Raw genomic sequence first — 26,509 nt, 5'->3', positions numbered from 1 at the left:
AGTTTATGTCTCAGTTTTTGAATCTTCTTCTGTTCATACAAATATTTACACATGTTATGTTTGCTGAAAATAAACCCAGTTGACAGTGAGAGGACGTTTTTTTTTTGCTTGAGAGGACGTTTCTATTTTCTAGTGTCTATTTGTTTGTGTGTGTGTGTGTGTGTGTGTGTGTGTGTGTGTGTGTGTGTGTGTGTGTGTGTGTGTGTGTGTGTGTGTGTGTGTGTGTGTGTGTGTGCATGCGTGCGTGTGTGTTCGTGTTGACACGCCGTCGTTGATCCACCTAGCCTTCACTCTTCATTTACATCATAAAAAAATATCACTTTGAACTCCACACTATAAAAATAGAAAGACTCAAAACACCACGTTGTATAATGAAACCATGAAAAGTAGTGCACCTAGCCTGAGATCTGGAGGGTGTTTGAATGTAAACCCAATATAAACCCAGTGTTCTGATACAAAGAACGTGTTTTAAAACCGAATAGAAGTACTCTGAACCACCCGAAGTGGTTCTTCCATCTGAATATTGGTGTTTTTAAGAGAGTGTTGTGAAAACACTTTTGGGGGTTTCAGTGCATGTAAAAGGGCGCATCAAAACACACATACAAAAAAACTATTTGCAGACTGTATCTCTCATGCAATCAGTGGTTTAGAAATGGAAATGGTTTATAGCCTAAATATTGATTGATGATAAGGGCCTATGGAGAATATTTTTTGTGGAATACCACTTATTTCAGTTATTTATTTATACATATTAGAAAACAGAAGGGGACAATTGAGGGTAAGTTGAAAGTGATAAAAAAATATAAATGAATGCAAGTCATTTCAATTATTATTATTTCATTTTACCAAAACATTTAAGAAAAATCTAATTCATTATGTTTCTCAAAATGTAAGTATCTTTTATGAGGATAACCAAAGATAGAGAAGATTGAGTGATTGAACTCTTTGGATAACTGGCTTTAATCTCCTTGCACTTCCTATTTTGCCACATGGCTCTGTTTTCAGAGGATTGTGGGTATTCAAACATTTTTGACTTTCTTATACACAATGTTGTATGCATGTTTAAAGAAAGAAAAGTATATTTCTTTATTAGTATTAATCAGCTTGTTGTGACATGAGGTGTAATGGATCATGACGAATGGATATCAAAACTTTAGACAAAATTACGTTCAATGATGTACATTTCCAAGTACAGTATCCTGCAATGCTTGCTGTAAAATCTCTAGTTACTGCTGGTGGATTGAGCACTGTGCTCAACAATGTCTGCCAAAATGGGTTAAACTGGCAAATGATCATATAGATAAATCTATGTTAAACATTAAAATACTCCAGAAGAAGTGATCTAATTCTGCAATAGACAGGATTTGAAACACCATAATAGTGTTTTGACGCTATAGAGAGAGGAAACGACACCAAAAGAGAAGGCATCTAATTCTGCACTAAATGGAACTCGGAACACACAAATAGTGTTTTCAACCATTTTCGATAGCGGAAGGTATTGCACAACACTTGATTAAGTGGTGTTACAACCCACCATGTAATGTTTCAAAACATCTCAGGATGATGTGTTTCAATACTCCAGAAAAGTGAAGGTTTTGTCTCCTTCAAGTTGGTGGCAGCTCAGTTGCCACTAGTTTTGGTGTTGCAAAGCACTTCATTTTAACAGTGCAGCAGCATTCAGATACACGGCTGCAATTAATTGATTAATGTCACAGCATTCCTATTCAACCGACAGCCTCAACGTGCCTACCTGGTGAAAGACATTAAATATGTAGCAATCTTTGTCTGGATTCACCGCAGATCAATTCAAATGACTACAAAAATAATCCGTGGAAAGGTAATGGGACCGCTAGCCACAAAATAAGGAGATGTGATCTGCATCCTAAATGGCACCCATTTTCTCATACAGAGTACTACTTTTGACCAGGACCAATGGGTCTCTGGTAAATGATGCGCTATATATGGAATAGGGTGCAATTTGGGACGCAGTTCGTGAGAAAGCGGTGGAGGAGGGGAATAGCATTAGTCGTTTTGGCTTCCAGTATTTCATGTCACTTCTTTGAATAAATGTGTCAGGTACTGGCAGGTGGAACAGCAGGAAGATGTGGATGAAATTGCCTCTAAAATGCTGGACCCTTTTTGGGGTGTTTTTTCCATTCCTCGACAAAAAAGGCAGGTCGCAGGCAAAGTAAATAAATCAAATAATCTACATCTAAGCACTAGGTCTAGAAGTTCATCGGATTCTGCAATCTATTACCGAATAGTTTCTAAACCCAGAGGCGCAACATTGCGAAACTTCCGGGAATGCTTGCAAAGCAGACAAAGCAGACCAGGACGTGGTTTGGGGTTTGAGAAATCAATGAGAGAAGAGAACAATTCTTCCTTAGCTGTTAATTTTCTAGAAATCTAAAGGCACAACCTAGATTCAAAACAATATCTTAAGTAGTTGAACATGTTATTACTACAACCTCGTGAAAGTGACAAACTGACACGTTTTCATTTTCGGCAAAACCAACTTCATATTGAAGGAGTGCCTTTGATTTGACAGTCTGCACAAGCGAAGTTCGGCGCGAGACGACCGTCAGACCCGATGATGTTTTCTGTGAATGAGCATACCTATCCAACGTCGCCATGACGTCGCCTGAAAGCGTGATTGGGTATTTCTATTGGAGAAGCAGTTTCTGCATATCTTCATACTGTACTGTCTTTGCTACTACTGCCTCCTGAGCCTCCGGTGTCATTCGTTGGCCCTTTCCCACAGTGCTGATCTCCACTGGCAGTCTCTGTTTATGTCCCTAATTGCACCCTATTTAGTGCACTAGTTTTGACCAGGACCCATAGAGGTGTAGTGCACTATGCCGATTCTATGTCTGGGAGAAGGCAACAGCGTCAGAGTGTTCCAAGGAAATATTGTATGTGGGATGACTGTGTTGCTGTAAAATAATAAATAAAGCCAATAAACGGAGGAAGAGAAATGAGTTAACGAGGTGTATCCTCCTCTCTTATCGTTAATGTGTGGATGGGTCTTCCTCCCTCTCCTCTCTGCTAATGATGATGTGTAGCACAGGTAGCTGTCAGCAAGCTAGGATTAATTCAAAGGAAAACTGAGCCACTTTGTCATCTTCCTGTGACTCTGTGTGGCCGGTCAGAGAGTAAAACAAGTGGCAGCGCCTCCCCTCTGCACCGCGCTGCCGATATCTCTACGCCACCCAAACATATTCCCTATATTGTGCACAACTTTTGAAAAAGTGTATTCCCATTGCAATACTGTGTGCGATAATCAAATGTCCTCTATGCAATCCATTCAAGTGTTAACAGGCATCCCATTCACTAGGAGTGGCTACATAATTCATACCATTTTACGGCACAAACACAATTTGTGGATTACCAAGCATCGAGCGTTACTATGAATTTTTAACCACACCTTTGCTAAAAACAAAACATCATTCCTTTTCCTCTGTCGAAACGCATCAATGAAAAACCAAATGGATGGCATTACATCTGAATGTATTGACTGAAACTGCATCACTATATCACCTTCATCCACAGAACTGTACCTCTCAACCTTTGTGCCTGTCTTTGTGATATTATGTATATTCAAATTGAAATTATACATTCATGGGATTAGTACGGCATCCTCTGGTTTTGCCATATAGCCAGGCCAGCAGACAGATACAGATATGCGCTTGATGCAACAAAAGTCATTATTCTGCTCCAGTCCCTGCTATAATAGCAGAACAGCCTCAGAACAAACCAACGCTCCTCTTTAGGGCAGAGTCCCAAATGGCACCCTATTCCCGACAAAGTACACTACAGGCCCTGGTCAAAATTAGCGTACTATATAGGGAATAGGGTGCCATTTTGGATGTACAATAGGATTTGGGAGGCCCATCATTTGATTGACAGCTCCCTCTTTATAGGAAGCCATCATCCAACCAAACAGTAGACACCAGAGGCCATCCCCTAAACCCGCCCACAGGGCCCAAAGTGCTCCGGGAGGCCAGTTATGAACCAGAGAGATAAAATAGAGGCACTGAATCAATCATCAGCATGAGCAGATACTGTAAATCTCCAAAAGTCCAACCTCCCTCACAGACACTCAATATACGTTCCAAATGGCACCCTATTCCCTATTTGGGCCCAGAGGGCCCATAAGGGGCTCTAGTCAGAAGTAGTGCACTATATAAATAGGGTGTCTGGGAATAGGGTGTCATTTGGGACGCAAACTCAGTTTAAACTGACGCTTAGTACAATACAATTCTTAATCCACAAGCACTGAGCACCACCATCCTTTATTTTGTGATGTAATATCTTCCTCGTTATAAGCTTGTTGCCTATCGCGCACGCTCAAATTTTAATTGGACCTATATATTTGTTTATCTTGGCTATTAAAAGTTATGTGTATATTAATAATCTGTCAAATACCATCTGTTAAACACTATCCCAAATGTGAGCAGTGGTGTTTCTAAAAGGGTCTGGTCCTCTCTCATAAAAGCATAAAAACTGAGATGATAAAAGTCCCAATAAACACCTATCCTAAATCACAAAAGGATACATAATATGCAACGTCGTACCACTGAACAGATACTATGTAGAAAAAAGATGCCTTCAGAGTGCCTTCAGAAAGTATTCACACCCCTTGACTTTTTCCCACATTTTGTTGTGTTACAAAGTGGGATTCAAATGGATGTAATACACAAAATACTCTATAACGTCAAACTGGATAACATGACTGGATAACATTTTCTTTATGGGGAAAAAAACACTACAGTACTATAGTTGAAGTCAGAAGTTAACATACACTTAGGTTGGAGTCATTAAAACTCGTTTTTCAACCACTCCACAAATTTCTTGTGAACAAACTATAGTTTTGGCAAGTCGGTTAGGATATCTACTTTATGCATGTCACAAGTGCTCAGCATTTGTGCGAACTCCTTCAAGACTGAAAAGCATTCCTCATGAAGCTGGTTGAGAGAATGCCAAGAGTGTGCAAAGCTATCATCAATGCAAAGGGTGGCGACTTTGAAGAATCTAAAATATAAAATATTTTTTGATTTGTTTAACACTTTTTTGGTTCCATATGTGTTATTTCATAGTTTTGATGTCTTCACTATTATTCTACAATGTAGAAAATAGTACAAAATAAAGAAAACCCTTGAATGAGTAGGAGTGTAAAAACTTGTGACTGGTGCTGTAGTTAAAAATGAAAAGCAATGTGTCGATATAAAATTCTCTACATGCTGTTAATATTTTATAAGTAGCCACTCTGACACTGTGCAGTATATCTGTAATGTGTAAGGCAAGGCAGGAAAGAAAAAGAAAGGGAGCATTGGAAGAGAAAGTCAGAGTGGGGGAGGAGGGAGAAAAAAGGGGAAAGAAGACACGACCAAATCTAGAGAGATGGAGGGAGCGAGAGAGAGAGAGCAGGAGATAAATGATAAAAGAGAGTGAAGTATAGGAGAGAGAGAGAGAGAGAGAGAGAGAGAGAGAGAGAGAGAGAGAGAGAGAGAGAGAGGGAAAAACACTTGAGCATGCACTGAATTGGATGGTGGTAAATTTGGAAGTCAGCATGGTACACAGAACATTTGAAATGGCCCATTTAACAGCACTGTATTGTACTCCCATCCGTTCCCATCCCACAGTTCCATTTGCATATTTCATAATGGATGAAGATAGATGGAGAAAATCAGTGTCATTGAGATGAACGTTTTATCAAGGTTATCCTATCCTCCAAACTCCTAAACCCCTCTTTATCTTGCCTCTGTTGACAGAATATAAAGCTATCAACACAATCTCTTCATAGCAGAGGGAAATAAGAAAACACTGGAGCGGTGATGTGAATTTCAGAGGAGCAAGCAACCAATGACAATGTTATCAATGGACACTTGCATACAATTGAGTAAAACAACATTGATACGAACAGGACAGGGGCGATTGTAGCACACAATCAAATTCCAATGATCCTACCTCTAACAGCAAAATCCGCAACATCTTACATACAATAACTATAAAAACATCACTCACCAGCACCAAATCTCCATTCTTGACCTGCTCTAGTTCACATGTATGTAAAAATGAAATGTTTAGAGTACACACTTCACATTCTGTCATATTTTCTGCAGCAGTTGCATACAGTACAGTATATAGACAGTCCACACTGTCCCCAAGGACAGAGAGCAGTATTTTCCATTGTGTGTGTGATTAGACCTTCTGCCATTGCATGTGGCATAGTTATAGCTATAGCGTACACTTCCTCCATTTCAGAGTAGACCCTCTGCCTGCACTTCCACCTTTAGTTCAGGCAGCACTACAGTACCAGTCATAAAAATGCCATGCCAGCTATAGCTCTGGAACAAAGGAGCGAGGGCCACAGGAGTGACACTCAGAATAGATCCTAAATTGCAACCTATTCCCTATATAGTGCACTCCGGATGAACAGGGCCCTTAGGGAATAATGTTCTATTTGTGACGCAGCCTGAGTTCTAACAGGAATCACACGCTCAAGGGCACATGCCCGGGGAAAAGAGGTGAGGCCGAGAAGGTCGCAATTTGGAGATGTGCCAATTGTCTGTATATAAACCTGTCTATCGTCACAGTCACACCATCCCAACTCTTCCCACAAGAAAGTCCTAGTGTGTTTCCCAAATGGCACCCTATTCCCTACATTGCACTATTTTTATCCAAGGCCTATAGTGAAAAACACTGAATGTGACTTCAGTCATCAGTCGAATCGTACATCCGCTTTTTTTCTTTCTCCTTCCAAGCCAAAGGTGCTGGTGTGTATTACTGCACAGCATCACCGAATGGAAACGATAGCCATTTATAGAACACAAACTGGACTTCAGTAAGAATAACTATGTACTGTACAAGGCCCTCGATGGATAACAAAGACCTGTCAACTAATCTAACAGGGCCAAGGTTGGCTTATAATAACATCTCATGCTCAGAAAAATGCAACACGACAAAAGCTTCCCCACACAAAGCAGAGTTTACACCAACCCTAATTACAGCCCTAAATAAAAATGGAAAATTCTATATTAGCAGAAAATTGCTTTGCTATTGTTTGTTTTGTCATTAAATGTATAGGGACTCTGACATAAAATGCAATATCGGTTTAGCAGGCAATCATTACCTCTCCACACTGGGAGAAATGTACTTTAGAAAGGTACAGTAAACAAAGCATTGGATGGGTTTTAATGTAGCTAAAGTAAGAGTCTCTTAAAAGGTTTTAGGATCAAATCCATACGCAGAAATCATATTTAGTACAATTCTGCATGTTGGTATATATTTGCATGACATGCATAAGTTATTCAAAATAAAATTGTTAAGCTATCTGAAATACCCAAAACACTTCCACTCATCAGTGAGCTTTTGATTACATTATTGTTACATTAGCTACATGTCATAATACACTCCGAACTCACCAACCTCCTTTACCACACTGCCCTGTCCTCCACTGATACAGCAGCATTCCCCCTCCCCTCTCTTCCTCCCCCCTCCTCCCTTCCTCCTCCTCCCCCTCTTCCCGTGCTAAAAGTTACCCGAAATGTCACTTGTGTCTGTGTACCGGGAAACTGTCCAAAACCACCACAGCGCTGCGTTTCTGCTACGGAACATTTGTTTCCTTTCAGGGGGCACGAGGCCCAACACACTCCTTCTACATTTACACACACACAGACACACACACACACACTCCCCTGCCAAGCGGCCATGCCATGAAGCTGGCTGATCTATTCCGATTGGCACCTGAGATAGTACTTGTCCCAATTGGTACCCTATTCCCTATATACAGTAGTGCACAGGTGCTGGTCAAAGGTAATGCACTATATAGCAAATAGGGTTGCCATTTGTGACGTTAGTCATGGAGAGCTGACAAAGCCCTTGGTTGGTGTCGCTTCGAGGATGCCAGTTGGTGGCACAACAATGATTATGGTTGTATTCAACCCTTATAAAGACAGTTGAGAGGGCGCAGGGTCGAATACATTATGTAAAGGATAGATACCAGCACAGGTATCTGTGCTCAGCAGGCGCAGATATAATTGTTTTGTTAAACTTATTTTGTAATCAAAGGATGTGTAGGAAAATACAATTTAACTCTGTGGTACTATTAGCCTTAAATGATTTTGATTCATTTCTGTTGTATTGGGAATCCAGCATATTTAGAGACTAAAAGGTAGAGATAAAATGTTCCTCCAGAGCATGTTTCCCAGTGACACAGTGGGGAGACAGGAAGATATAATGAGCACCAGCAGCTGATTACTGCCATGCATTAGACTGTCTAATTATAAAAGATTTGCATAACGTTAGACGGGTGGTTTCTACCAAGGATATTTAGGCTGTTCTGTGAAACAGAGGAATATTTTCATCTTTGCTCTGCATTAGGGGTGTGAACGTTTAAACGTTTATACTAAATTGGTAGTGTTAACGTTAAGAAAAAATCCCTGACTGAAAAACAATGTTTTTTTCCCCACAAAATTTAAACCACAGTGCAGTTATCACAAAACTACCACTAACAGGTCCCGGTCATCATCGTAAAGGGAACATTTTAAAATAAACAAATACCTAACGCAACAATGCATTACTGTATGCAGTGTATGCATCCTTCAAATGATTTGCCACGGATATAAAGCACTCCACACGTTATCGTCGTTAACAGTTGGAGAAATGGAAAGGCAAGCAATAGCAGTGAAGTCCTGTATGACAACACTTATGAGAAGTTAAATGAGAAGGTGGTGAAATGCAAACGTTGTGAGGTGGAATTGAGGTACAGTAATGGTAGTACAGGCGCAACGCTTAACCATCTGAAAAGGACCGTAACGTGAGACCCAAACCGATTCTGTCCCCGCCACTTCTCAGAATGGTGCTTGTTTAATAAAGTTTCGATTAAAGTTTCATCAATATGTCTTACAAGATCACTTACTGATTAATCAGTATTCTACATAACAAACCAAATAGAATAAATAGCCTAGTATAATGTTAAGCTCTATTGTTAAACCAAAAACACCACACAATTAGGCTACATTTTTTTCTCATGGGGCCATAACTCAACAGCCACTAGGCTAAATACTGTGGGGCGTAACTAACCTCCTGGGGTAACTAACCTCCTGGTGTAACTGCCCCGCCCCCTCCCCACCCCCCCACCTGTAATTACATTAAGACCACTAGATGTCACCAAATTTCACTGGCTGCCACTGCTGCCAAATGTCCTCTACCTCATCACAATTTTTTGAGATATTTCAACAAAACAATTTTGTGGTAAGTTAAATTCATAAAAAGTTGAAGATATATTTAAATAAAGTTATATCTATAATTGTTTTTTAGATATACAAGTAGGAAAGCCTTAAGATTTAAAAAATCCACTTGTTTAGAGAGAAAATGTTATATCGTTTTTGAGAAAGGTAACGTTAGTAATATGTTGGATGAGTGTGTTTAGAGGGTAACTGGCCCCTAGGTGCTAGTTTACCTTTATGGTTATGAATGTGTTTCTTCCTGCCATTAAGACAATGACTAGCCCAGTTAGCTCTAGTTTATTATGCTAACTTGCTAGCTAGCAACGGCACTAGCAGTAAATGCTAGCTAGCTATCTAGTTAGCATAAGCTGCTAGGAGTGCTAGCTAGCAACCTTACTATCAGGTAAAATACAGAAAAAGTTAACATAACTTAAATTCAGTTGTAAACTGGTGACTGATAGCTTTACAGTTAATGGTACTTTATAGCCTTTTGGTTATTTTACACAGCATTTTATGTCATATAGCTCAATAGCTGGCTACGTTTTTAAGAGAGAGCTTTTCAATTGGTATCCCTCCCTCTGTTTTCATTCACAGGTGGGGACTGGATTAGGTGTGAGTAGTGCAGGAGGTGGGCTCAAGAGTTGTGCTCCAATTTGACTGGGGATAGCTTTATTTGTAACCTATGTACAATTTAGAATCATGCAATAGCGCTTAAGAGAGTTACCACATCAATGTTACACTGAATTAATTAGTTAAGTTATTGTTATGAAATGTTATATTCCAATGTTATTTGATGTTATTAGTTATATTCCATTCCAATATATATTCCAATTAATATGTTTTTATTCCATTAAAAACAACTATTGAAAACATTTTGCCCCTGATTGTCATTTTAAAGACTGCTGGGATTTAAAATGTTGCATTTTTCAAAAAATATTTAGTGCAATTGTACATAATGTATTGTATGGAAAAGAACAACAAAGAAATAACAAATCAAATGTATGTGCAGGTTAGTTAAAAAGAGGGACTTTACATCAAATCTCCTCACAGTGCGGATATTAATGGTGATATGTGCAACACCATTTCCCCCCCATATTTTATTTAAATAATTAAAACAAGACAACTAGACTTAGCTTTTAAGTATTAGTTACTAAAGAATTTCTAAATAAAACTGATTAAATGGATTTTAACACACTTGTGTGAAACCCTATGCCTCGCCGATCCATCACGATGGGTCTGCTGGTCTGCTGACATAATTCGGCCGATGTGCTCTCAACCGGCCTCTGCGTCGTGGATGTTCGTACATTTAGGTGACCCAAACTGGGATATGCTTAACACCGCGGCCGTTCTACAATCTAAGCTAGATGCCCTCAATCTCACACAAATTATCAAGGAACATACCAGGTACAACCCCAAATCCGTAAACATGGGCACTCTCATAGATGTCATCTTGACCAACTTGCCCTTTAAATACACCTCTGCTGTTTTCAACCAGGATCTCCGTTATGGGTCCGGGCTCAAACGACCACTCCTCATCACTGTCAAACGCATCGAAAACACTTCTGCGAGCAGGCCTTTCTAATCGACCTGGCCAGGTATCCTGGAAGGATATTGACCTCATCCCATCAGTAGAGGATGCCTGGTTGTTCTTTAAAAGTGCTTTCCTCATCATCTTAAATAAGCATGCCCCTTTCAGCACAAAAACACCCCGTGGCGTACTGCACTAGCATCAAATAGTCCCCGCGAATGCAACTTTTCAGGGAAGTCAGGAACTAATACACAGAGTCAGTTAGAAAGCAAAGGTTAGCTTTTTCAAACAGAAATTTGCATCCTGCAGCACTAATTCCAAAAGGTTTTGGGACACTGTAAAGTCCATGGAGAATAAGAGCACCTCCTCCCAGTTTCCCACTGCACTGAGTAGGAAACATTGTCACCACTGATAAATAGACGATAATCGAGAATTTCAATAAGCATTTCTCTACGGCTGGCCATGCTTTCCACCTGGCTATCCAAACCCCGGCCAACAGCTCTGCACCGCCCGCAGCAACTGGCCCAAGCCCCTTCCGCTTCTCCTTCACCCAATTCCAGACAGCTGATGTTCTGAAAGAGCTGCAGAATCTGGATCCCTACAAATAAGCTGGGCTAGACAATCTGGACCCTCACTTCCTAAAATTATCTGCCGCCATTGTTGCAACCCCTATTACTAGTCTGTTCAACCTCTCTTTTGTGTTGTCTGAGATTCCCAAAGATTGGAAAGCGGCCGCGGTCATCCCCCTCTTCAAAGGTGGAGACACTCTACACCCAAACTGTTACAGACCTACATCCATCCTGCCCTGCCTTTCTAAAGTCTTAGAACGCCAAGTGAACAAACAGATCACTGACCATTTCGAATCCTACTGTACCTTCTCCGCTATGCAATCTGGTTTCTGAGCTGGTCACAGGTGCACCTCAGCCACGCTCAAGGTCCTAAACGATATCATTGTGCAGCCGCCTTCATCGAACTGGCCAAGGCTTTCGACTCAGTCGATCACCGTATTTTTACCGGCAGACTCAACAGCCTTGGTTTTTCTAATGACTGCCTCGCCTGGTTCACTAACTACTTCGCAGATAGAGTTCAGCGTGTCAAATCGGAGGGCCTGTTGTCCGGACTTCTCTTAAATGCTAATAAAATTAAATACATGCTCTTCAACCGATCGCTGCCTGCACCCGCCCGCCCGACTAGTATCACTACTCTGGATGGTTCTGACTTGACTGAATATGTGGACAACTATAAATACCTAGGTGTCTGGCTATACTTTAAACTCTCCTTCCAGACTCACATTTAGCATCTCCAATTCAAAGTTAAATATAGAATCGGCTTCCTATTTTGCAACAAAGCCTCCTTCACTCATTCTGCCAATCATACCCTCGTAAAACTGACTATCCTACCAATCCTTGACTTCGGCGATGCCATTTACAAAATAACCTCCAACACACTACTCAGCAAATTGTTTATCCCATGTGTTACTCTGTGTTGTTGTTTTTGTCGCACTGCTTTGCTTTATCTTGGCCAGGTCACAGTTGTAAATGAGAACTTGTTTTCAACTAGCCTACCTGGTTAAATAAATGTGAAATAAATAAAAATATTTTTTTAAATATATTCTACTGGGGTAACTGGCACCCCCGGGGGGTAAAAGAAACCTCTCCTTTTCTAAAAAACAACATTTAATGAAATAACTAAAAAAGTGTAAACTGTAACCATTTATTTCCCTTTATAGATTTTTCACCTAAGCATGACCTTCATACCATGAAGATAGATACTAGATACCCCCTAGCACCCTATGATTTGATTGAAACAAAATACAGGTGGAAGAGTATCTTCTTAACTCCCTCTGCTTTAAACGTTGATTATACAATAGTTAGGCTACTTACATCATTCAAGCAGAATAAGATCGAAATGCATATTCCCGTGAAATTGATTGGGATCAAATGGTTGGCATGCAGATGCATGGATGTTTCACACGTAAAACGTGAAGAATTATCATTCACGCTTGGCAGTGATGATGGCCTAATTTATAATTATGTAGGCCTAGTTTGGTGTTTTAGGATTTTAAAAATGGAGCCACTATGTGTAGGCCTATGTTACTTTTTAGACGATGCATTGTAGGCTGTGTGCAATAAGAGACGGCGTAAGAAAATCACAGCGCTGGTTACAGAAAGCCTAATGTATCTATCTATGACTATATAGAACTGCGGTATATATCTGTGATTGTGCAATGGGACTTTTTTATGCATTGTAAATTCACATGGAATTTTATCAATATTTTGTATCGTTTTAACGGAAAACCAAAAAATCTTTAAAACTTTAAGAAAATGTTTGATTTGTCACATCCCTACTCTGCATGAACACAGATGAAACAGTAGCAATGTTATCTGTACAATGATCAATGTCACAAGTGATGTGAAAGGTAGTCTGTTTAATCTAATGAATGCTGAAAAAAATCCTTATCCTTACAATAATTCAATTTTAGTCAAACTCGGATAGATAGTTGGTCTAGGTCTGCATAGTGTATATACAATATGTAGTACAACAAAATTGGGGGCAACACTAGAATGAAAGACAGCAACGCAATCTGATAACTTCACAGAAATGGATATTATGTTTCTTTGAAATGAAGACACAAATATACACGGGAGATTGCCTTGTCTTTCACTCTGAAGGAAATACAAGCCCTATTGGGAGAGAAAGAGGTGCTCAGTTTCCTAGTCATGGGCCATACACATACATAATGTTTCTTTCAGAAAAACACACTCAAATATGTACATAATGCATACACACAACACAACACACATCTTGCTAGTGATTATTCAATGTGAGATTGAGGACAGATAATGTCACAGATCACTCTGATTACAAAATATACTCAGAAGCGCACACACGCACGCACACACGCACGCACGCTCACATACACACACACACACACAGTCCACACACACCTCCTGTAATGTAAAGTGCCAGAGCAACTGCTTTAAAGTGTTAAATATCAGAGGCAAATGAAAAGAAAAAATCTATCATGACTGTAATGTGTCCTGATGGGAGGGGGCGATCTCCCCTGCGAGGAGCCAGGCCGGGGGGCGGGAAGGAGGGAGGGAGCAGGGTGATGTATGAAGGAGCTGGATTGGAGGTGAAAAGCGTAGCAAGACGGACGGGGGAAGGCGAGGGGGGGAGAGGGGTAACACAGTCATGCCGCCTGCAAGACTCCTGAGGGCCCAGGGCAAAAGTGGAATAAATGTTGATTAGTGTTGATTTTGTCCAACGAGCACTCTGCAACTGACAGTGGGACTAAGCTGCCGCGAAAGGCAACCATTAATCTTAGTCTGGTTTAAGTAGTGTATATTAATTTGTGTCATTTCCACTACGTGGAGAGAGACATCTTCCTCTCTCTCTCTCTCTCGCTCTCTTTGCTCTGTCACTCTCTCTCTCTGCTCTCCCTTTCCCTTGCTCTCTATCTCTCTCCCTCTCTCACCCCCCCTCTCTCACCATCTCTCTCTATAACAGCTCCAGTGTTTGAAGGCTGTGATAGTAGACCGGGGCTCTGTCAGTGGTACCGTGGAAGCCTTGAGGTAGCGCCTGCTCGGAGCAGCTCCTAGCAGCAGGGGAGAGTGTAAGAAATTAGATTCCGAGCCCTGCATTAAGAAAAATGAACTCCTGGGGGGTTGGTATGGCAACCGCATTCGAAAGTGCAATTGCATGTTCAATTTAATGTACATAACAAATTTGCAGATTTGATTAAATTCAGAACATATTAGAGGAAGCTATGGCAGACCAAACCTTATTGCAAACAGAGCTCTTTTGAAAGCAAGCAGAGTCCGATTTAAGCTACCATATCCCCATCTTAAAAGCAGTGGATACTGTGGTCTGTTAATTCAGTCTGATGAGGCATGAGGGCTAAATCCAACCAAACAGCTATCCATTTGATCAATTTCATTCACCACCCTGACTGGAACATGCTTTATTTTGGAGATCACAAGCACATAATCTGCATTTTTAATGAATAGCATTTAGCATTGCCGCTGATGCTATAATAGGAACAAATTACAGTGCTTTTAGTAGCTAGGTCACCAGCCTATGAAATAGGAGTTTGACTTATGTTAGTCATTCCACTTGTGTTTTATTTTTTCTCGGGCCTCTCTGTCTTTCTGTCTTCGCTACTCACGTTCACACACAACATAGAAGGTTGCTCCCTGTTATCATCACTGGGATAATATCACACAAAAAATAATGAGGGGAAAAACAACAAATCAACGCGAAACAGCTCGATCAAATTCACAGTCACCACCATTGCGATGCCATTGTTAATTACCCAATCACATCACACTAATAATTCTATGATTAAACCCCTTAATGTGGTTAACATGTATCAGTTAGGCCTTCTGATCATTTCCATAATAGATAAGGTAACTAAATGATCCTGTAAGATTGGAGGGAAAAAACACAATCCTAACATAGCATGGGACTCAATAATATAACGAATCCCTTCATACTGTATTCATAATAATGCTACTAATAAAAACAGGTGAAGAGCAAAGCTTTTTGAAGGCTTCTCAACAACAACAAAAAACGCACATTGTCACATTTTCCCACTTTGCCACTGCCTGTGTTTCTGTGACTCTGTGAGCAGTAGAATTAGAGCTTCAGCTGGATGGATGATTAAACAGAGAGATAGGAGGGAAACAGCTATGGAGGAGAGTACAGCTTTGTGTTTCTGTTTCTCCTGTGAGTGCTGCAAGCACACACACACACACACACACACACACACACACACACACACACACACACACACACACACACACACACACACACACACACACACACACACACACACACACACACACACACACACACACACAGACAGACACAGACACACACACACTGAATGCTGCAGCATCAGCATAGAAGAGTGGGCTGGATAAAAGGAAAGACAAAAGCAGCAGGACGTATTAGCAACACGCCCAGCTAGTCCGTAAACAGACAGGGATGGGAGGGGGATGCATATCACCGTGACACAACACTCTGAGTAGACATTTACATCATCCTGCATTGATAGGATGGAAAATAAACTGTTACAGGCTGCTAGTTTACATTACCTCTGAACAGGCCCCGGCCTAGCCTATGTCAGCATCCCAAATGCTGGGGCCCTGGTCAAAAAGTAGTGCACTATAGAAGGAACAGGGTGCATTTGGGAAACACACTTTACATCCCATACCAAAGTGACACCAGGGGGATTTATATAGAGAGAACTGATATGTCAACATTAATCTTTCGACTACCATCAGTTTGGCATTGGAAATAAACTTAGATACACACTCAAAATACACCATTGTGCTAATCTTTAAAAAACACAAAATACTGCATATACAGTCAAATTGTTCATTCCTATGAGTTTCTATACCACACTGGTTTACGAAGGTAAAATTAATATGATATTTTCTGTGGATCATGACGGCTGACATAAATGGTTTATATGACAATGGTGTGCTATAGTGTGTAGGGTTCTGAAAAGACTCTACATTCTCTAGTAAAAATAGGCAGATGCCAAGCCATCTGAATGGACTGACAACTCAATGTAATGTACTGTACAATACACCTATCTATAATCAGATCTCTGGCTCATTTCACCCACGTCAAATATTACTCCGCTGCCCTCTGTAAAACACCCCATTTTCACCCTTCAAAAAATAACATTACATCATTCCACTAGTCATTTTTATAAATGGAGCATCCCCCAGGCGTGAAACCTTACACTATTCAAACACGGGCCACCAGAAAACTAGCCTTTTGTTGAGGTTGAGAGGGGAAAAAAACGAAACAGCCAGTCAGAGCAGTAGGAATGCGTCTCAAATGGCACCCTACGCCATATATAGTGCACTACTTTTAGTAGTCGGGAAGAAATGTTGGGCATGCCATTTGGGACACACCCCTAGATTTACTGAGCGAGCATCTCAGTCACAGAGAGGTTGTTTGACACTGGTGGAGATTTATGACGTTGATGAGGTGTTTACAGAAGTCAATTAGTTTTCGAACATGTTCTAAAGCACAATTTTGGATGTCAACAGTTTGCTTATCAAAAGGAGAAGGACAGTTCTTTAGATCAGTTCCAAAAACAAACTGTGGAAATGTTTTTAAAACATGATAGAAACATATATTTTTGCAATCCTCTACATTCAGGTTTGGTGATGAATTCATTTTGTGTTTAAGATAGGAAATAAATGACACTTAAAACATGTTATTTACTTTAAAAACCCTGATGTTAGATTGAGTTGTGTTACATTTGTATATGTTATAATGCGTTGAGTTTGCAGAAGGTTAAGGTTTCATGGCACAATAAGCATTGGAGTCAAATTGTTTGGGTATATTGTTGGAATGTACCCTGTGCCAAAACCTCTTATTACATGGTTCTGGGTGGGTATTGCTGGGACATGTAGCCTACTGTCATAGACAAGACCCTAAGGCTAATTTTAACTTATCTTCCTTACTCTGACTGTACTCCAAAGTGACCTAAGGGGTAAGTGGTCAAACAATGTTTCGTTCTAAGAATCTATGAAAGTAAATTAGACATTTTCTTGTCTCTTTTAATTACGTATTACAGACAGAGAAACACACACACACACACACAGACACACACATGCACACACGGTAGGCCTTTTTAGTGAACAGCAGCATTCCTTTCAGTAGAGAAAGACAACCAAAATATGCAGTCAAGGAGGGAAAAAATAAACCAGTGTCTGTGAGAATAAAAAAAAAGAAAAAGAAAAGAAAGATGCCTGGCAGGGGGAAAAAATCAACTGTTCGTTCTTCTTCTCCTTTCCTGTGGGGTGTGAGCTGAGCACAGCATTGTGCTTGTTTATGGTGAGCAGTCATTCTGCTAGGCACCGTTCGCTCACCACACCACACCGCTTTATCCCAGTACAAATACACAGAGTGGGTCAAGAGTTCAGGCACTGGGTTACTCAGCGCTGCCTGCCTGTCCTGCCTTCCTGAGCATGGCATTATGTTCTGTCCTGACTCCTGCAGGTGATGTCAGTTGCTCTTGTACTGTGGACAGTCAGAGAAGTAAAACGCGTCGTGGAGATTGAGGGGAAAGACAATTCCATTTGCTAAAACCAAATTCCACGAATAATGATATATTCACAAAATCAAAAAACTGGGAATGAAGGTTCTGACTAAAAACTAGGCCACTTTTCATTTAATAAAAAAATATATAATGTAATGTGCTATATGCACTTATATCAATTCTTAGACCTCAATTTTGCTATGACAAAATTATACAAATGAATAAATGTTACAATAAGATGTTAACAACACAATTATCCTAAGTGAAAATCATGTGGAGTAAAAACCAGACTACAAATTAGCCTTTCTAATGCATCTGGTGCATTCATACATATTTAATGGTTAAAAACAAGACTGATTCCAGAGTTGCAGCAGCAGAGGTCTGTGCAGTCACTAGGTTCTGCGCTGAGCTTTATTTACTTTAAGACCTAACAGTAACCGTGCTCACCGACAAACCGGCTCAACCCTACATAGCCTCACTAGGGCTAGTCTGTAGTCTGTACTGTGGCAGGTAGAGTCGTAATAATGTTTTTTTTTTTAAACAGGTAGGCTCTTTTTACATGGAGAATCATCATAACGTTTTTAATACTTTGGTACCCAGCCAAGAGGACCCAGTCAAGGTTTACTTGACAGAGATATACTCCAGGGTTCAGCAGCAGACATTGTCCAAAAATATTTTCAAAACTACTGGTGACAATTTAATTCTAACACCTTATACAGCAACACTAGGGAGCAGATGAAACAATGTCTCATGCAGTATATAAAAGAGTAGAGATGTACAAAACCATCTATCTTGTACATCCATATATCTATATTCACTTGATGCAATGAACCCTAATGTCCTCCACCCACAGTGGGTATGTGTAACTAAACCTCCTCTGAGAAGAGGAGGGGGTCAGAGTCAGAGTATTCTCCTTCAGGAGAAACAGAAACCTGGGCTATTGGGTTGTTGGGGTCGTAGCCGGCTTAGAGCGAGACTGAGAGAAAATAAGCATAGGGTGCACAGCACTCCCAGCCAGGGCCAGATCCAAGTTACTTTCTGCTCCATGCAGAGACGAACTTTGGATGAACTCAGAGAAACGACAGGGAGTAAAACACTATGCATAACTGTGCCACTCACTCCCCCTACAAAACCCTACCGAGAGAACAGAGAAAGGAGAGAGAGCCAGCAGGCCTCAAAAGGCCCCCTGCTCTCCTGAGACACTGGCCAGATTGAGAGTGAGCTACATGGGGCAGGAGGACTAGGTTGGTGGGAGGGTGGAGGTGGAAGGTGGTGGCCTCTATCTACCTATCTACCTATCTATCTATCTATCCAATTTTACTTAATGCACCAATGACAATGAAACACAGTGGACATGCTTCCATATTAAACGCACACAGCGATAGAATCTCAATACATCTAAGTGCACATTTAAACGAGTCCCTATTCCACGCCATGTCTTAGAAAGGGCAAATAATGGACAAGACACAGTGCCTATAGAAAGTCTACAGCCCCCTTGGATTCCTTAACATTGTATTGTGTTACAAAGTGGGATTCAAATGGATTTAATTGTCATTTTTTTGTCAACGATTTACACACAATGTCATGTCAAAGTGGATTTCTTGTTGTTGGTACGATTAATGAAAAATAAAACCCCAATATACCTTTATTAGATTAGTATTCAACCCCCTGAGTCAGTACATGTTAGAAACACCTCTGGCAGCAATTACAGCTGTGAATCTTCTGGGGTAAGTCTCGAGCCTTGCACACCTGGAATGTGCAATATTTGCCCATTATTCTTTTCAGAATTCTTCATGCTCTGTCAAGGTGTTGGGAATTATGGCTAGACAGCAATTTTCAAGTCTTGCCATAGATTTTCAAGTAGATTTAAGTCAAAACTTTAACTTGGCCACTCAGAAACATTCACTGTCTTCTTGGTAAGCAACTCCAGTGTAGATCTGGCTTTGTGTTGTAGGTTATTGTCCTGCTGAAAGGTCAAATCCTCTCCCAGTGTTTGGTGTAGAGCAGACTGAAGCAGGGTTTCCTCCAGGATTTTGCCTGTGCTTAGCTCCATCCTGTTTCTTTTCATCCCGAAAAACTCCCCAGTCTTTGCCGATGTCAAGCATACCCATAACATGATGCAGCCACCACCATGCTTCAACATAAGGAGGCAATTACTCAGTGATGTGTTGTGTTGGGTTTGCCCCAAAGATAAGCCTTTGCATATAGGCCAAAAAGTGCACTATTTTGCCATGGTTTTTTTGCCTTGTTGCATACATACAGTATAAGCATTAGTGCCTTGTTGCATACATACAGTATAAGCATTTTTTGGAATATTCTGTATATTTGTATTATTATTTTCCCTCTGTCATTTAGGTCATTATTGCGGAGACACTACAGTGTCATTTTTCTTCCATCACAGCCATTGAACTCTGTAGCTGTTTTAACATCACCAATGGCCTCATGGTGATATCCCTAAGCAGTTTCCTTTCTGTCCTGCAGCTCAGTTCAGAAGTACGACTGCATCTTTGATGTGTCTTGGAGGTTTAATACACCATCCACAGCATAATTATTAACTTGACCATGCTTAAATATATATTCAATGTCTGATTTTTTATTGTTACCCATCTACCAATCATAGCCCTTATTTGAGGCTTTTGAAAAGCTCCCTGGTCTTTGTAGTTGACTGTGTTTGAATTGCAATACTTGACTGAGGGACCTTACAGATGCTATATATATATATTGGGAACAGAGGAAGGGGTAGTCATTCAAAAATCAGATCAACCAGGGGTGGCTCCTCAGAGGAGGAAGTGGTGGACCATCCTACTCAGTGAATTTTATAAAAATATAAATAGTGAAACAATTAAAAAGTTATCCTTTTTAGATAAAACAATACAAAATATATTCACGTCACCAAATAACTGATGAAAACACACTAGCAGTGCGCTACCGGAGCGCACACTAGATGCCCGGGCCTACGAGTAGGGTTGATTCGAGCATTCTGGCCTTACAATGACAGTGAAGCACCCAGGCTAATGTTGGCTAGCATTCTAACTACTTCCAGACACAAATGACCTCACTCTGACCATTTTACTTGCCCTAGCAGAGCTGGTAAGGCAGTTTTCATGTTATCCAGAGCAGTGGTAGAAAAAGTACTAAATTGTCATATTTGAGTAAAAGTAAATACATCTTAATAGAAAATGACTCAAGTAAAAGTGAAAGTCATCTAGTAAAATCCTACTTGAGTAAAAGTCTAAAAGTATTTGGTTGTAAATATACTTAAGTATCAAAAGTAAATGAAATTGCTAAAATGTACTTAACTGTCAAAAGTTCATGTAAAAGTATAAATAATTTCCAATTCCTTATATAAAGCAAACCAGATGGCACAATTTTCTAGTTGTTTTTTAAAAAAATTGACGGATAGCCAGGGGCACACTCCAACACTCAGACATAATTTACAAACGAAGCATTTGTGTTTAGTGAGTCTGCCAGATCAGAGGCAGTAAGGATGACCAGGGATGTTCTCTTGATAAGTGTGTGAATTGGACCATTTTCCTGTCAAAATGTAACTAATACTTTTGGGTGTCAGGGAAAATGTATGGAGTAAAAAGTACATTCTTTTCTTTAGGAATGTAGTGGAGTAAAAGTAAAAGTTGCCAAAAATATAAATAGTAAAGTACAGATACACCAAAAAATTAAATAAGTAGTACTTTAAAGTATTTTTGTGCTTTACACCACTGATCCACTGATCCAGAGTGTTGGTGACTGTAACTGTGCTGCTGGCAACAATTGAATTACGCTTTTTTGCCGACATTTACTGACACCGGGCATGTTCAACGGTTGTTGAGAGCTCGTGAAATCATCATCAGTTATTCTGCGCTCTGGCACACTCAGACGAGAGTGCTCTGAAATAAGAGTAGATAGTCAGAGTGAATATACGAAAGCATCCGAATGTCCATTGAGAACACACAACGACTATACCAAACAGCTAAGCTAAGAATGACGGGAATAATCACGTCAATAAACATTGGTTAGTTAGTTAGATAGCATATAGTTAATATGCTGGTAAGTTGATGTATTAGTAGCCAACTAACGTTAGGTAGCTAGCTAACATATCGGTACATACTGCTGTAATGATATGTTATGTGGTTCATAAGGATAGAGTAGCAAACAAATTGTCAGCCAACATAAGGTGTAAGGTAACTTATTTGAAAAGGCATTACTTTATTATATTGCTCAACATTTTCGTAACTTTTCTCATAAGTAGTTAAAGCAATTCATTTGTATACGCTCTCGTTGTACTTCAGCTGCATATTTTCTGTAATTTTCTTCAAATTTGAAAACAATGTGAAGCCACGCCCATTTTCTGAAGAATTGCATTATGGGCCCTAAAAGCACTGAAATAGTGTCCACTGTTGGTATACTTCGTATTTTGGAGAATGTAGTACGACATCCGGGAATTTTTGGCATACAAACTATATCCATACTATGACCAATAAGCATACTATATACTCAATTTACATCACAAATAGTCAGTGCAGTTTCTTATTATTATCCCTTTTTCACCCCAATTGGTAGTTACAGTCTTGTCCCATCGCTGCAACTCCCATACAGACTCCGGAGAAGCGAAGGTCGAGAGCCATGCGTCCTCCGAAACACTACCCTGCCAAGCTGCACTGCTTCTTGACACACTGCTCGCTTAACTCAGAAGCCAGCCGCACCAATGTGTCAGAGGAAACACCGTACAACTGGCGATGGTGTCAGCATGCATGCGCACGACCCGCCACAGGAGTTGCTAGAGCGTGATGGGACAAGGCTATCTCTTCCGGCCAAACCCTCCCCTAACCCGGACGAAGCTGGGCAGATTGTGCACCGGCTCATGGGTCCCCCGGTCACGGCTGGCTGCGTCACAGCCCGGGATCGAACCTGGGTCTGTAGTGACACCTCAAGCACTGCGATGCATTGCCTTAGACTGCTGCGCCACTCAGAAGGCCCCATTGTCTGTCACCTTGATTCATCCAATTTGGTTCGGGACCTGTGCACCTACGTTATAAACTTTAATTTGTAGGCTAGGTTGTAGCAACCACATGATGGGTATAGGGCAATCTCAAGTATCATATAGTAACCTAAACCTATCGGTGTTACATTGAGCTGGGTGAATGGAATATGAATGACTGTGATCCAATATGATGTAATAGAAATAAGACTATGCTCGTAAGAAAATTGGCCTCTAATCTAAAACGGCACTGACTGCCACTGGTGTCAACCCTTATTATTTCACACAGAGTGAGTCCATCTACCTTATTATGTAATTTGTTAAGCCAAATTTGACTTTTGAACTAATTTCAGCTTGCCTAAACAAAGGGGGTGAATACTTATTCAACATCTATATTTTAGTCATTACATGTTTATAAATGTGTGAACATTTGTAGAATTTTATTTTCACTTCGACATTATGGAGTATTCTGTGCAGATCAATGACAGAAATGTACAATTAAATATATTTCAATCCCACTTGGTAACACAACAAAATGTGAAAAAAGTTCAAGAGATTGTATACTTTTTATAGGCACAGTACTTTAATTCTATCTGTGCCAATTTCAGAAATGTCAAGGGAAAAGGGGTTTGTATTCTGGAAAGAGGACGTATGTTATGCCTCTCCCTAAGCCTAATGTCACTGCATCTGCTCTTGGTGAAATTATTCTGGCGACAATGTCTCTCACAACAGCACAGACAAATGAAACAGACACAAGTGAATTAAATGAGACACACTCAGCAGAGAGACTTGACAGCTAACACACAAGGGGGAAAAATGATGATGCAGATGGTAATTTAGCGCTCAGATTTTTGACACAATAATTGATAAGGATTTCCAATGTAGTAGCACTGACTGTAGGCCTACATAGTGTGTAACAGCACAAACTGGATTACACGACAACACAAGGCAAAAACACAAGTATAATAAACCATTTGTATACCTTATATGTAATTCAAAGCACATCGAAAAACAATCATGCATTTCCTGCAACAAGTTTGTGGATAGGAATGGCTGTGAATTGTAAAACGCGCTTTCGGTGAAGACATTTATGAGTCCTATGCGCGCATCAGAGCGCATACAATATATCCCCTTTACGTGGGCTTCTGTAGCCAATAGTATAAATAGTTTCCCCTTCAAATTGTGCAGGCTAGGTCTATATTTGATGTGCAATCAATACCTTACCAGTAGATAACTTTATGAAACATTGGGCCTACCTGTCTTTTCTTTGATTTCACACAAGACGTTGAAGAGAGCAGGCTTCATCCTGTGGCAATTCAAGGCGTGTTTCCTAAAACAAAACAAAGTAAATTTAAAAAATGATCGTAAATCACAAAAGTGTTATATCTTAAAAACATATGTATGCTATAACGGGTTTATTGAAGCATGGGCCGCAAATTATTGAGACTGGCAATTGTGTGATACAATTGCGCATCACATCAACCTTTTTTGAGAGTCTGCTGTGTTTTTTATATGCATGCTTAATTTCAAAAGCAAAATAGCATATGTACTATTTAAAAATGACAAGTTAATATGTATAGGCCTATTATTATCATTAATAATATTATTATTATTACTGGACGCAAGTAAAGAAAGTAAACTAGAATATATGGCTACTTGATACTGCCTAAAAATATCATGCAAAAAATCATGCTGAGTTATGGACTGATTGAGCAACAATACCAACAACAATTTATATCTTTGAAGATGTATTTTTGTTGTTTAGAAAGGTAAAGTTTTGTCAACAATTATTATATGTCTTGTTGGTTGTTGACTTTGTATAAATTACAGTCGTGTATATTGCAGTGAAACAGGCGACAGCGGAAAATGTTGTCCAAAGAGTTTCATGGCATTTTAACAGATTCCTCTCTGGTCCTCGTCCTCGACGATGTAGGCTAAACACATACAATACGCGCACCGTGCCCGTCTGAGCACTTCTCTTTAGCGTCTGAGTCAACAAAATATCCAATAACAGGATGCAAATTATTTTCTGCAATTACTATCAATAGCCCATTGTATTTTCCATGTAAATAACAAATGATAACCTAATAGTTTAGTATCGATTTATATTAGATTAAGGCTATGCCTTATCAGTTATATTGTGCCTGGAGTGACAGAGAGAGGTGTGTTTGCACAAAAGTTCATCAAAATGATGATGTTGTCAATCAACGTGATGCTTGTTATTTTGATGACAAATCGCATGCACAAACTTGAGATGTCAAATTTGCGAGTCTTTATTGATTTGTCAGTAGTGTGAAAACACTTTGAATCTATAGTTGCAGCCTGTAGGCTAAACTGCTGCAATTTTACTGTGTATAATTTCTGGAAGTCATGAGAAAAAGTATCTGTTTTCTAAATATTAATAATAATAGAACTTCAAAGTGTACATTTAGTAACTGGTGCACTTTGGATGTCATCATTTTTCCAAATGCCCGCTTGCCCGCTTATCATTATTGTAGGCTGTTGGGCGCGAAAACCGAATTATTTTCAATTCATCAATATAATATTTTTCACTACAAATCTGACTTTCTTGAAATGTCTTATTATCCATCGTTAATGCATAGAGTAGTTTTCCGTAACGAATCGCTGTCCATTTTGACCAGGTAGGTCCCGAGCACCTTACCTAGCTTGAGCTTCGTCCAGACTTTGATCTGTGATGGTCATTATTTGCTGTAAAATGTCTCCAATGTCCTGTTTTCTCCCATCGCCGTCCGTTCCTCCGGTGCCTTCCATGTGTTGAGACAGGCCGGGATGCCCTGCCATCCCTACTCCCGCATGAGAGTGCATCAACCGCGGCTGCTCGTCCATCTCTTACGATCTATTTGTTCTCACCTGTGTCAATCTCGCAAAAGAGAATCCTTAACCAATTCTGACGGACGTTTTATCTTGCCTACACAGGTTTAGGGTTCCACGTCGTGGTTCGCTTTCCTGCGCTCCTGAGTTCCAAGACCCAGAGTCGGAGGGGAAGAGAAACAAGCCCTCTCTCTCCCTCTCTCTCTGCTCTCCCAGCTGGTCAGAACTGAACGTGAAATCTGATATGAAATACTCCCTTTAGCAGATCAGGCTGTGCGTGGAAAAGATAAACTGTCTTCAACTACAACATTGGAATCTGTATGCGTTTTCCTTTCATGTGTCAGAGCCTGTGTCTTCCCGAAACACAATCACTTTTTCTCCGAGAGACTGGGCGGTATCGAAGGAGGGTTTTGGAAACCTGAAGTGCAAGCTATTTCGACTTATCCCATCCGCTTGCTTTTGCTGAGGTGGCTACAGTACCGCACGGTAGTCACTGAAAGGCAGCACATAGCTAGAGTATGAAAGTGAGACTCCGCCTACGCGAAATTATTGGGAATAGAGACCATTTAGCCCCACCTTGAGGTGCCTCTCGTGAAACTTCAATCATAGCGCTGTGTGAAGGAGGGATGCAGGAGATGTTGCCACAGATGTTGCCACATGCAAGCACTGGGAGCAACCTGGTTTCAGAGCATTTCGTGTTATTATGTACGTTAACCCAATATATGCTTTTTTGTATGATTTGTTACGCATTACAAATCCTACAAAGTGTTGTGAATTTCCAAAACGTATGATATGTTATGATCTCCAATTTGTTGTGTCTAACATTAGCTAGGTGGCTAGGTGGAACACGTTAGCTAGCCGGCTAATGTTAGCTAGGC

At 40.3% G+C, this 26,509-nt stretch overlaps 1 protein-coding gene across 4 annotated transcripts in view; it reads right to left on the bottom strand.

Annotated features, from left to right (window-relative positions):
• pbx1b (pre-B-cell leukemia homeobox 1b) overlaps positions 1-26,139 on the bottom strand; it is an 85,477-nt gene extending 59,338 nt beyond the window's left edge. For 2 of the 4 annotated variants that reach the window (XM_042320717.1, XM_042320714.1), the window contains exons 1-2: positions 25,462-26,138; positions 24,056-24,129 (exon numbers count right to left, since the gene is read on the bottom strand). In XM_042320717.1, coding sequence (XP_042176651.1) covers positions 24,056-24,129; positions 25,462-25,646 — 259 coding nt within the window. In that variant the 5' untranslated portion in view covers positions 25,647-26,138. Of the gene's footprint in view, positions 1-24,055; positions 24,130-25,461 lie in introns of all 4 variants that reach the window. The other 2 variants (XM_042320713.1, XM_042320721.1) reach the window with 2 other exon arrangements.
• Positions 26,140-26,509: the final 370 nt, after the last annotated feature.

Source organism: Oncorhynchus tshawytscha, linkage group LG01 (genome assembly GCF_018296145.1).
Source record: "Oncorhynchus tshawytscha isolate Ot180627B linkage group LG01, Otsh_v2.0, whole genome shotgun sequence".
In the NCBI taxonomy this organism is placed as follows: domain Eukaryota; kingdom Metazoa; phylum Chordata; class Actinopteri; order Salmoniformes; family Salmonidae; genus Oncorhynchus; species Oncorhynchus tshawytscha.
This window is presented reverse-complemented; position numbering and strand designations above follow the sequence as displayed.